Raw genomic sequence first — 13422 nt, 5'->3', positions numbered from 1 at the left:
GTTAAAGGGGAGATAATTGTATATATAGGGAAAATTACAGCGCAGTGGAACAGGGATCCTTAAAGAAGAAAATACTTTATAACTTTTCCAAAGTAACTGCAGGATATAAAACTGTCAGTAACTGTTGATCAGGTGTTGGAGACATTCACAGATTCTTAAGTTTGTTAGTATGTCTACCTGTAGAGATTTTACATATCTGTACACTGTGATTACTAACATTGTAAACCTTTGTGTTTCAGTCCAATGGGGGTCAGAAGTACCTATCTTATTATGTTCCTTCACACCTGGCCACATGTGGGGACAACAAACGACTATACGCTGCCTACGACACAGACATTGTCTTTTATATTAACTTCTGTGGCTTTCTCCCAGGTAAGTCACCAATCTCTTTGGCTTCCTCCCAGGTAAGTCATCACTCTCTGTAGCTTCCTCCCAGGTAAGTCATCAGTCTCTTTGGCTTCCTCCCAGGTAAGTCATCAATCTCTGTCGCTTCCTCCCAGGTAAGTCATCAATCTCTGTCGCTTCCTCCCAGGTAAGTCATCAATCTCTGTCGCTTCCTCCCAGGTAAGTCATCAATCTCTGTAGATTCCTCCCAGGTAAGTCATCAATCTCTGTAGATTTCCTCCCAGGTAAGTAATCAATCTCTGTAGCTTCCTCCCAGGTAAGTCATCCATCTCTGTAGCTTCCTCCCAGGTAAGTCACCAATCTCTGTAGCTTTCTCCCAGGCAAGTCATCAATCTCTGTAGCTTCCTCCCAGGTAATTCATCAATCTCTGTAGCTTCCTCCCAGGTAATTCATCAATCTCTGTAGCTTCCTCCCAGGTAAGTCATCACTCTCTGTAGCTTCCTCCCAGGTAAGTCATCAGTCTCTTTGGCTTCCTCCCAGGTAAGTCATCACTCTCTGTAGCTTCCTCCCAGGTAAGTCATCAGTCTCTTTGGCTTCCTCCCAGGTAAGTCATCACTCTCTGTAGCTTCCTCCCAGGTAAGTCATCAGTCTCTTTGGCTTCCTCCCAGGTAAGTCATCAATCTCTGTCGCTTCCTCCCAGGCAAGTCATCAATCTCTTTGGCTTCCTCCCAGGTCAGTCATCAATCTCTGTAGCTTCCTCCCAGGTAATTCATCAATCTCTGTAGCTTCCTCCCAGGTAAGTCATCAATCTCTTTGGCTTCCTCCCAGGTAAGTCACCAATCTCTGTAGCTTTCTCCCAGGTAAGTCATCAATCTCTGTAGCTTCCTCCCAGGTAATTCATCAATCTCTGTAGCTTCCTCCCAGGTAAGTCTTCAATCTCTGTGGCTTCCTCCCAGGTAAGTCATCAATCTCTGTCGCTTCCTCCCAGGTAAGTCATCAATCTCTGTAGATTTCCTCCCAGGTAAGTCATCAATCTCTGTAGATTTCCTCCCAGGTAAGTAATCAATCTCTGTAGCTTCCTCCCAGGTAAGTCATCCATCTCTGTAGCTTCCTCCCAGGTAAGTCACCAATCTCTTTGGCTTACTCCCAGGTAAGTCATCAATCTCTGTAGCTTCCTCCCAGGTAAGTCACCAATCTCTGTAGCTTCCTCCCAGGTAAGTCATCAATCTCTGTAGCTTCCTCCCAGGTAAGTCATCAATCTCTGTAGCTTTCCTCCCAGGTAAGTCATCAATCTCTGTGACTTCCTCCAATCTCCAAGGTTAGTCACCAATCTTTGTAGCTTCCTCCCAGGTAAGTTATCAATCTCAGTTACTTCCTCAAATCTCCCAGGTAAGTTTCTGTATCCTAATCTTGGGCAAGAGTAAAGACTTAAAATTTTCACTCCTGTTTGGTAAAGACAAAGAAATCCCAAGGGTATGATCTTGTTGATGGTGATGAAAACAGCTCTTTTGTTGATTTAGTATTGTTAACTGAATTATCTACTGACTATGTAAAGCATAGATTGTTAACATTTCCCTGTTCATAGGGCCTGTATAAAACGTCTTTCTTGATGTATGTATTAAACTGTTTGCAAATGCTAGTGTTTCTTTGATACTACTTAGGTCCTCCAAGGCAAAATGAAGGTTAAGTAAAATGTCACATTTCAACTATATAGCGACATTTGGTGATGGTTCAATTAACCTTAGTTTGTATAAAACGATAATTTCAGATATAACCTATTCCGTCTTTGCGTATTGCAGAGTTATCTTCTCTTGGGAGCAGGTATTGATTGTTATGTCATTGGTTTGTGTGAAAAAATTACGTCGTTTTCTCAAAAATTGATGACGTTACTCTCACAAACAAGTGACGTAACATTCAATACCTGCTCCCAAGAGAAGATAACTCTGCAATATGCAAAGACGGAATATTTTCAATGGCTGTCAGTATGAGGGACATGAACTTCATGTATTTTATTTTCATATTCCATGATAATTATTTTATGTTTCATGGAAGAAATTATATTTCATCATTATAGCTTCATTGCATTAAATTAGAGGACTTTTCTGTTAGTGTTACATGATATAAGATTTGTTCTTACTTCAGTCTGTATTTTGAATTTAGATGACCTGTTCCATCGGATTTTAACACGAACAGTCCGGTGGACTCTAGGGAACTCTGGGAAAGAACCATATAGTATGTTCCGTCATGTAGCACGATTTTACCTCGACGAGGAACATGATTTTGTCCTACAGATGGCGCCAAGGAGGTGTCATCGCATTAAGGTAGGTGTACCACACGATCTCACAAATTTTGAGAAAATTTGAAAACAAATTTCGATACATGTATTCTGCTTTATTTAAAATGAAACAGAGTGCAATTATCAAGAACAAGCAAGATACTTTTTATGTGTGACTTTTCTTTCAGAGATTAAAAGTGTAAGATTGTCCAAAATCTAGCATTAAGTACATTGGTTAGTACTGTACAGAAAAAAACATACATGCCCTGTAACAGTGTTCTCCTATAGCTATCCATTATGAGGTAGAAGTAAATGTTTTATATGTATGTTATAAACAACAGGTGGTTGTGATGCGGGTAGTCAATGACGACGACTATTCTTCAGTAGAATCTGACGATAACGACAACTACCGAGATAGGACCCCGAAACCTGATGTCTGTGCCAAGGTAAGGGTTAGTCTGATAGAAAGTGACAGAAAAATTGTAATCAATAACTCCAATATCTGTAACAGGAAAGAGAGTTAGTGTACTTCCATCGGGGATTCGAACACGCGATCCCAGACTTCCTAGTCAGAGACTACCACTGAGCTAAAGGGAAATTCTCCGTAGTGCGAATTTAAGCTAGAAGGCGTAATCCTATGTTCAATCGAAATCTGCCAAATAACTAACACTGGTACAATCAGGAAATGTACCAATATTTAAAATCTGAAGCTGCTGATCAATGACAATCAATAAAGTATGGCAGGGAGATGATGTCACCCTGTTAAGACAGTATACTTACATTTATGTACCTTTACAGTTAGCTTATACCGAGAAATTTCTTGTGATCCCATTGGCTGGATAATATATAGGTGACCAGTTCTCAGAAACTCATGTAGACCAGTTTTGCTGTGAATATGTATTTCTTGATATAGCATTTAGTGGAACCCCCCTACAGTTTTTACTGCTTATAGATGGTTGTTTGATAAATTAATATACAATAGCTTTGTAATGTTAAAGATATAATGTATTAATCAGCATGACAGTTCTTTACAATTATGAACTTACAATAAAATGTGGCAGGAAGGCCTCACATCCAAACTATCGAATCGTAAAGATTTAAGATAGTTTGCTTAATTTATTGATGAAGCATTTAATAAAAGCGTAATTGAATTTTGTGTTGGCATATATATATGAAATTAACCTGGAACAAGAGTACTGCGGGGCGGAACAATATACGCCCGTCGAATGCCATATAGTGTTATATACTTTCTTACATTGAAATAAGATCTGCATCATTCTAAGAGCGGTTAGCTGATATGCTATAAAAAATGTAGGAGAAAATCTCCGGACAAAAAATCAAATACTGAAATGCACAAAGGGCAATAACTTTTGGAAAAATTGTTGAATCAAAATTCTTTTAAGATAGACACAACTTCATATCATGGTTGTAATGTATACCAAGTTTCAAGGAGATTCGTAGAAACATGTAGGAGGAGATTGCCAGACAAAAATCAAATCCTGAAATAAACAAAGGGCAATAACTTTTGCAAAAATTGTCGAATCAAAATTCTTTTCAAGGAAACACAACAACATATCATGATTATTTAGCCTACTAAGTATCAAAGAAATCTGTCAAAAAATGTAGGAGAAGATCTCCGGACAAAAAATCAAATACTGAAACGAACAAAGGGCAATAACTTTTGGATTAATTGTTGAATCAAAATTCTTTTTAAGGGAGACACAACTTCATATCATGATTAAAATGTATACCAAGTTTCAAAAAGATCGGTTGAAAAATGTAGGAGGAGATTGCTGGACAAACAAAAGTTTACGCCGGACGCCATACCATAATACTCCTGTCAAATTTGACAGGCGTATAAAAAGGATTCATGTTGGTCAATATCACCTTTTCAGGTTTATTTCATATTATATTCACTATCACAAAATCAGTTCATTCTATAACTGTATAATGATATTTTATTACTGATTGAGTTGTGGGTTTGAGCCTGACAGACCTCATCCTCTCACGATGCTGGAGATTTGTACAGGATGTGATGTATTTGTGTTGTAGCTACGTAATTTCCTGGAATCTAGTTTGTTTGAGCTGAAGGAGATGTGGATCAAGCGTCTATACTACACAGTATGTGTGGCCTGTCCGTGTGGTCGACCCTGCTACTCCCACGACTCGCCAAACTGCCAAGAGGAACTCTGTATGCACTTTCTTAACCTCGATGAGTGTCTGTCCAACAGGGTAAGTTGTACTGCATGCACTTCCTGGGAAGATTTTAATTATTTGAAGGATCCCTGATTCCACTGTGTTTTTTTGTACATATAGTAACCTCCACTGAATTTCAACTTGGATATAACTCATTTGATTTTGGGTTCTGAGGTCCAGGGTTAGTTGTGTTGCATTTTTTTCTCTCCTGATGCAAAAAAAACACTGTTGTTGACCTAGTATTGCAAGTTTAAAAGTTTAATCTATATTAATCTTTTTCCAAAAAGAAAGATGTTCACAACATCTAGTATTCTTTGCACAAATTTTGTGTTAGTTCTGTTCCAAATCCAAAACAGTCCTTAGAAAGTTCCACAAGATATGGATGTCTCTTTATGAAATGTATAATCATGCCAAAATATAGATGTAGTGAGGCTGTCCACAACAGTTGTATGCTGCTAGGTGCTAATCTGTCTTGCTTACTGACAGGTCGTATGCTGTGAACATAGAAGAGTCAAAACCAACTTATTCCGGAAGTGGTTTCCGGAGCCTTTCAATATGGGTAAGGTTATTCTCCTGGTTAGTACTGTCATCTTATCAGATACAAGTTTCATTTTTAATGAAATTTTCAAATTAAGTCTAATCTGTGCTTGTCAGATGTTAATGATCTGAAACAGCTTCTCATACATTTATTGGGAAATGCAAGCTATTTTCTTTAGGTCGGTCGGTATGGATTGTAAACAGGGTCATATAGCACAACAAGTGAAGTGTTACTGCGTTAAGTTTTGATAACTACGTAGTGCAATATGTAATCTGTCCTCTTCTTCATCAGACAATTTTTAACACTGGTTGTGCTATTTGAACCTATAGACAGGATACACAACGAACCTGTTCACACAAGGAAGATGAAGTTATTATTCCACACTTTAATGGGGTTTTTTCATCTGACTGATAATGAGGTATGGTCCTGATTGTGGTTACAGGGTTCAGCGGCCAGATCCTACCCAGCATTGACATGCTGGAGACACATGGAAACATAGAGAAACACAACCCCAACCTGCCCGTGTGGGTGAAAAGTGCTGCCAAACTGCTCAATGGTGGAGAGGAGAACCAGGACTGGCTAGCTTTAGCCAAAGTCATGGGTATGTACCCTTTACCCAAAACACCCCGGTACCTACTCCGATAAAAATAGGGAGAAATGAAGCCAAAGTCATGGGTATGTCCCTTTACCCAAAATACCCCGGTACCTGCTCCGATAAAAATAGGGAGGAATGACTGCACCCCCTCAACTACCCAAGGTAGTTCTCACACATAATCCATTCCCAACACTCAAGTATATCTTGTATAGGTTTTCCCCTGTAGGATAGACACAATGTTTGTACCGAATGTAAATTAAACATGTTTGTGCTGTAGGTTACAAAGAGGCCAAGATAGAGAAGATCACAGACGACTTCAACCCTGGCCTGGCCCTGCTGGCCGACTGGATACTGACCAGTGGAAATACTGCCCTGTCGGTGGACATGCTGGTCGGCTACCTGGAGAAGATACACAGGGACGATATCATGGAGGTCATACAACAGGCTAAAGGTATAAATTACTGTAGGGCCGCTTTCGTTTATCTTGATCCAAGTAGTTGAACCAGAGTAGTTCGTTTACGAAATAAGGTCAGACCTAATAAACAGATGCTGTTTTCAGGCGAGTCTCGACAAAATCCTCCCAAGGCCTCCATAAACTTTTGCAGGCCCGCCAGGATTATACCAAAAAAATATTACATTTAAAACAGATGACCAAATGTTCTGCATAAACGAACAGGCCCTAGCTATAGGTTAAAGGCACTTATAATAATAATAATAATAATATACAACATTTATAAAGTGCCCTATATAATTTGTAAAATTACTCTAAAGCGCTTAAGAGCAAACTAAGGGGAGGTAACTATCATTAATAATGGAAGTCATCATGCATGCAGCAAAGCACATGACATATGTGCTTCATCAGATCAAACAGCAATCATATTACTTGGATTTAATTAAAAGAAGCTTGGGCATATGGAATAAATTGATAAAAACCGTAAAACCAGCCATTTTGCTGCAATGAAATTAGAATGTTTTGAAAATAAAGACCTGCCTCCGAAGTAAGGAGGCAAGCGCCTTACATGTATTGTATAGACCACAGGGGTCCCTTCCGTCCTTATCAAGGGGAGTGCTAACCTTCTCTCCTTTCTTACAACACATTTGCAATAAGGACGTCAATCTGTATATATACTCATTGTGTCCTTAACACACTTACAATGGTTTTTACAAATTTACATATTTGGCTTTTTTTGTCTCAATTAAAATTTAGCAAAAGTAATTAGCAATTATCGGTTATTGTAATTAGATGAACATAATCAAATTGTGTATTTTTGTAAATTAGGTTTTCTTCATGACATCATTATAATTTTTATATCAGTTAAAATTTAGGTATAAATTGCTGAAATTTGAATATTACAGTTATCTCCCTTGACTTACATATAATGCTGTGGAATACAATTTTGATGCACATTCTAAAACCAATAAAGATTTAGCAATATTGGTGGACATTCCTAAGAACCCATTACAGCAAAATTTAATACAGTCTAAAAAATTGTTTGGGAGGTCTTGCAAAATCTTTCCAGGACCACTTGTATTTTAACCTGAAAATATGTTACTTGTTGTCTGTTGTGTGTTACCTGTGTCTTACTTTTTACCTGTGTCATACCTCTGCTTTACCTGTGTTTTTTACTTGTGTCATACTTCAGCTGTATCTATATGTTATACCTGTAGGTTACCTGTGCCATACGTCTTTTTTTACCTGTGTCATACCTCTTTTTTACCTGTGTCATACCTCTGCTATACCTGTGTTTTACTTGTGTCATACCCCTGCTAAACCTGTGTGTTACCTGTGCCATACCTCTAGTTTGCCGGTGTGTTTTACCTGTGTCATACCTCTGCTATAAACGGTCATACATCTGCTATACCGTGTGTGTTTTACCTATGTCATACCTTTACTATACCTGAGTGTTTTACCTGTGTCATACATGTACCTCTGCTGTTGTACTTACATGTAGTTTACCTCTATTTTACATGAGTCATACCTCTACTGTATCTGGGTTTTCACCTGTGTTGTACCTTCATTCAGAAACGAATCAGGACCCACCCCAGGTGTTCATCAGCTACCAGTGGGACTGCCAGGATGAGGTGAAGGCCCTGCGAGACCGGCTAGAGAAAGTTGGGTTGTCCTGTTGGATGGACATCGGTCAGATGGGAGGAGGTGACCAGCTTAACAGCAAGATAGACGAGGGTATCAGAAACGCAAAGGTATACTAGCTTCATTAAAGGCATGTAAAGTAATCTATCATACGGAGTGTTTGATAACTTTGTTTCTAGATTATATCTGTAACCCTTGTAAATACTAGCTGCAATATACCGCTCGGCTAGAGAGATCTTCTCTTTAGCGTTAGACTAGTAAGCCAGAGGTCCCGGGTTCGATCCTCAGCGGAGGCAGTGAAATATTTGTTTAAATTTCACGTGCTCTGTTACATATCTGATGTGAAAGCTTAATTTATGAACCAGCTTTATCCTGTCAGATTTACTTCATATTGAGGTGAACAAAAACAGTTCAACAGCTTACAGAAAATTTTGGCGTCTTAAGGGTTCGGCAAGAAAATCAGGGAAATGTAAAATAAAAAAATTCTTAAGAAAAGGAGGACAAGGGACAATGAAATATGTTGGTGGTAAATGAGATGGCAAATGAAAAAGACGGGCATTATATCAAGGTTTTACTTTATATGGTATATAGGACGCATGCATAATGTTTATAATTATTTTCTGAACATATACTGCATACCAGGAAATTTTCGCTTTGTCAAATGTTCACCCCTCAACGGTTATATCCATTTTTGACCAATATCTGCCCTTTACATTTAATTACTATGTATTTGCTTACAAATGTTCGCTGTAATGTTAAGTTTGCCCTCATTACGGAGGAGAAAAAAGGCAATAATTTCACTTGAGCAAAAAATTCCTGGTGTACAGTATTGCACTGTAATTATTACTAGTGACGCTACAGTATATTATAACATATGTGAATGTCTGCCCTGGTGTTTACTAGGCTGTGCTCTCCTGTGTGTCCCCCAAGTATGTTGTGTCCCACCACTGTAATCGGGAACTCAGTCTGGCTGACCTACTGGCCAAGCCCATCATCCCAGTGATGTTTGAACCGGTAGCCTGGCCACCTCCGGGCGGAATGTCCCTCATCTTCTCGCAGCTCGTCTACATAGACATGAAAGGTACACTACACCCCTTCCCTCTGTTTACTAAATCTATAGCATGTGCATTTGATCACTTTTTGAATTATCACTTTTAAACTTATCTTTTCATACATTAAGGAACCTTGTCACTCTGTCAGAAAATGTAGCTAAATATTGGAAACTGTTAACTAGCATTACTATGGCATTAATAAATTATTTATGAAAAGAAAACCATAATTTGTTGGACTTTTATGAGAACTATATTAAAGATGAAATAAACAACATATAATCAAAAACAGTGTTCTGAGACAGAGTGTAAGAAATTTCCAGGTCTAGACCAGGATTTGAACTCCAGACTTTAGATTGTCATACTATCGCACTAACCGATTGAGCAAACGGAAGTTGTGCTCCAGTTATATCCAAATGAAAGTTCAGGGGAGGTAACCTACTGTATGTAGAAAAACAAATGGCAGTGGGAAAGGGATCCTTAAATGTTTCTTTTTTTCCCCCCAAATGATGGTAAAAAATATTTTTTATGCATCAGTGGAATAGTCATCTCAGATTTGAATGATTACCAGGTAATAGGCATTCTTATTGATTAGCATTACTACTGTATTATATATATGTCTGATACAGGACTGATATATTTTGTATTTTCTGCACCCGATTCACAGATGTTGTCATCCAATCGTTTAGAGCAGGTACTTAATTCTGACAGGAGCCGTGAACCTTTTGTATTAGACTTCCTGATTTGTCCTGTGTTTGTCTTACTTGATTTACCCAATAGATTTGTTATCTTATTTACCCAGTGTTGTTATTGCCTGTGTTTGAAAGAGTTTAGTACAGTTTTAAGTCCGAACATTTTCCTGTTGGTTGTTCAATATAGTGTACAACAACTTGCTACCACAATGTACTCCAAAACAGAACATTTTTGCCAATAGGAGAGGAAACATTGTTTTACATTTAAATGTAGTTGTACATGTACCAGAATATATGTACATGTAGGTCATTTCAACTCTGAGCAGATTTGTTGCATAATTCCAGAAGGTGTAAAATTGGTTGAGCGAAAATATTGCAGATTACAATCTAGACTGTACTGTAACATTTTATTTCACACTCATCTGTAACCATAGCAACCTGTTTCCATTACAGGTGTAGGAGGACACGGAGGCACAGGTATACATGGTGACCTCAACGACAAGTACAAGGAGATCACCCAGCGAGTGATAAACTACGCCAACCCTGACCTCACTAAATACTTCGACACCGAAACGCTCCTAAGTAGTAAGGAAAGTAACGCCCATCACGAATCGTCAAGTCTATCCAGTATGGAGAGTATCGACAACTCCCTCAACAACAACAACCTGGAGCATACCACTCTCCGACACCCCTACCCCCTCCCTGTGACCATGGTTACCCAGAGAGAATACACCACCCCACAGCAGGTCACAGTGACCAAGTGCGGGGTGTGCACCATTTTATGATGACGTCGTAAGGATATAACTTCATTTTGTAATATAGATTCATCATCATTCCATCACAAGGCTCAAAATACACACGGATTAACAGTGAAACAAGTGAGGATTGGCATCGTATGATTATAGTTGTATGTGTCATGTGTTGACTTCAATGTCAGACTGCTTAGAGCACTGGGGCACACACAATGTGACTGTGGAGTCACTGTGGAGTCGGTGTCCCCAACCAGTCACTGGCTCACCTACTGAAATGAGGGTTACATTTTGTGTGTATTACAAATGTGAAAACAATAGCGTGTAACACGTGTAGTAAAAAATGCAACTGTTTGTGTACAGTGACTAAGTACTGACAGAGTGTGAGGTAGTTTTAGGGTCAGGAGGACAATGTGGGACCTAAATCCTACGTTGGTGATGTCTGTCTGAGTGAGAAAATATAGGGCATTGTAAGGAAGTGGTGTTATAATTATGTACCTGTATATATACATATATATATGCTAGGTGCCACAATTACAGTCTGGTCTAGGAATGTAGTACATGTAATACGATAGTTCACAAGACACCAGGTATTTATTTTTATTATGTATTTACAAGTTTGAATCTCCTGATCTATATTGTTATTTGATCTGAGTGTCAGTACTCTGCCAGTTACAATGCAATGTTCTGATACAGTCAGATCTGATGTATATTGTTATTTGATCTGAGTGTCAGTACTCTGCCAGTTACAATGCATTGTTCTGATACAGTCAGATCTGATGTATATTGTTATTTGATCTGAGTGTCAGTACTCTGCCAGTTACAATGCATTGTTCTGATACAGTCAGATCTGATGTATATTGTTATTTGATCTGAGTGTCAGTACTCTGCCAGTTACAATGCAATGTTCTGATACAGTCAGATCTGATGTATATTGTTATTTGATCTGAGTGTCAGTACTCTGCCAGTTACAATGCATTGTTCTGATACAGTCAGATCTGATGTATATTGTTATTTGATCTGAGTGTCAGTACTCTGCCAGTTACAATGCATTGTTCTGATACAGTCAGATCTGATGTATATTGTTATTTGATCTGAGTGTCAGTACTCTGCCAGTTACAATGCAATGTTCTGATACAGTCAGATCTGATGTATATTGTTATTTGATCTGAGTGTCAGTACTCTGCCAGTTACAATGCATTGTTCTGATACAGTCAGATCTGATGTATATTGTTATTTGATCTGAGTGTCAGTACTCTGCCAGTTACAATGCAATGTTCTGATACAGTCAGATCTGATGTATTTGTTATTTGATCTGAGTGTCAGTACTCTGCCAGTTACAATACATTGTTCTGATACAGTCAGATCTGATGAATATTGTTATTTGATCTGAGTGTCAGTACTCCACCAGTTACAATACCTTGTTCTGATACAGTCAGATCTGATGTATATTGTTATTTGATCTGAGTGTCAGTACTCTGCCAGTTACAATGCAATGTTTTGATACAGTCAGATCTGATGTATTTGTTATTTGATCTGAGTGTCAGTACTCTGCCAGTTACAATGCATTGTTCTGATACAGTCAGATGTGATGTATATTGTTATTTGATCTGAGAGACAGTACTCTGCCAGTTACAATGCAATGTTCTGATACAGTCAGATGTGAATGAATCTGCTAAGTCATCTTTGTAATTAGTAATTGCTTAATTACATTATTTATTGTTTTATTGATTACTTTGTAATTGCAGCTTACATTGTCTGGAAGCTGTCTTTTCTGAACACTAGATTTTTTTCTGTAAAGCTAAATGATATTACAAAGTTGATTAAATTGCTAATAAGGGCTATTCCATGTTAGCTTGGCGGGGAGCACAACAAATGTTTTCCTACTCCCTACGTATAAGTATCTGTTTCTTAAATAGGAATTAGCTGGTATAAAGATAAGATTTTATCCTTTTTATTGAACAAATATATGTTATGGTGAGTTGTTGTTTTATGTTAATGTGAACTACAAAATATTAAGCTATCTGTGATATTTATGTTACGACTGATTTGTAAAGACGTCTCCAGGTAAAGCTTGCTATATATCACCCTCAGATATTTGTGTACTTTATCGCCTTCTGATATTTATGTAAAACAGTGGAAAAGGAATGCATGTATTTCCAAAATGTTTTGTTTTAAACATTTTTTTCTCTCACCCTATTTAGTAATATACCTGTAAAAGAAGTTTGTTCTGACAGGATAAATACATACAGTTGTACAAAGAGGGGTAGATGGTTGATGTTACAGTAGTATAAAATCCAGTAATACACCAGGTATGTTAATGTATTTGTGGTATTAAGAAATAGGATAAAGCTTTGGATGGTCAGCATGTCTATCGATACCAGCACGCTCTACATGCCTCCGAAATAATTTCCACTTACAAAGCTCAGTTTTCCTATCTACCCGGCCGAGTTGTTTTACGTATTACGGGCAACATCTACAAGGCCCTACACATTGTTGACTCAAATTTCTTCTCTTTTTTTAAATTTTTTTAATGTGGTATCTTTAAATAGGTATTTTTATCATTATGATTCATTTTTATTGTCACATAAAATTAGGAAACGCTGAAAATTGGAAGATATATCAAAATTGTAAAATTTTATGTTAATGATTCATTAAAACAATTGTGGATTCTGGTATGTAACACCGAGTATTGTGGAGCATTATTTCTGCTTTTTATAAAGATATGGAATGGAATGCAGTGTAAATATTTCCACTGTGAAGGGTAATTAAAATCTCAGCATATAGAAGGATGTTACTTTGAAGAGAAACATTATTTGTCAGGAGAAATCTCATACAGCATCTGAAAATATTTTATAGAGTCTGTTTTATTGTGTCTATCTTTATCAATA

At 37.8% G+C, this 13422-nt stretch overlaps 1 protein-coding gene across 2 annotated transcripts in view; it reads left to right on the top strand.

Moving 5' to 3' along the window:
* The window catches only part of LOC110462544, a 44728-nt gene extending 32708 nt beyond the window's left edge, over positions 1-12020 (top strand). For both annotated transcript variants that reach the window (XM_021516528.1, XM_021516529.1), the window contains 10 exons: positions 240-372; positions 2506-2666; positions 2962-3066; positions 4673-4852; positions 5303-5375; positions 5797-5955; positions 6227-6400; positions 7973-8151; positions 8945-9122; positions 10236-12020. In XM_021516528.1, the coding sequence (XP_021372203.1) occupies positions 240-372; positions 2506-2666; positions 2962-3066; positions 4673-4852; positions 5303-5375; positions 5797-5955; positions 6227-6400; positions 7973-8151; positions 8945-9122; positions 10236-10567 (1674 nt within the window). In that variant the 3' untranslated portion in view covers positions 10568-12020. The remainder of the gene's footprint in view (positions 1-239; positions 373-2505; positions 2667-2961; positions 3067-4672; positions 4853-5302; positions 5376-5796; positions 5956-6226; positions 6401-7972; positions 8152-8944; positions 9123-10235) is intronic.
* Positions 12021-13422: the final 1402 nt, after the last annotated feature.

The sequence above is a fragment of the Mizuhopecten yessoensis genome, unplaced genomic scaffold (assembly GCF_002113885.1).
Source record: "Mizuhopecten yessoensis strain PY_sf001 unplaced genomic scaffold, ASM211388v2 scaffold10799, whole genome shotgun sequence".
NCBI classification, from domain to species: Eukaryota; Metazoa; Mollusca; class Bivalvia; order Pectinida; family Pectinidae; genus Mizuhopecten; species Mizuhopecten yessoensis.
Note: the sequence above shows the minus strand (reverse complement) of the source record. Positions and strands in the feature narration are given on the sequence as shown.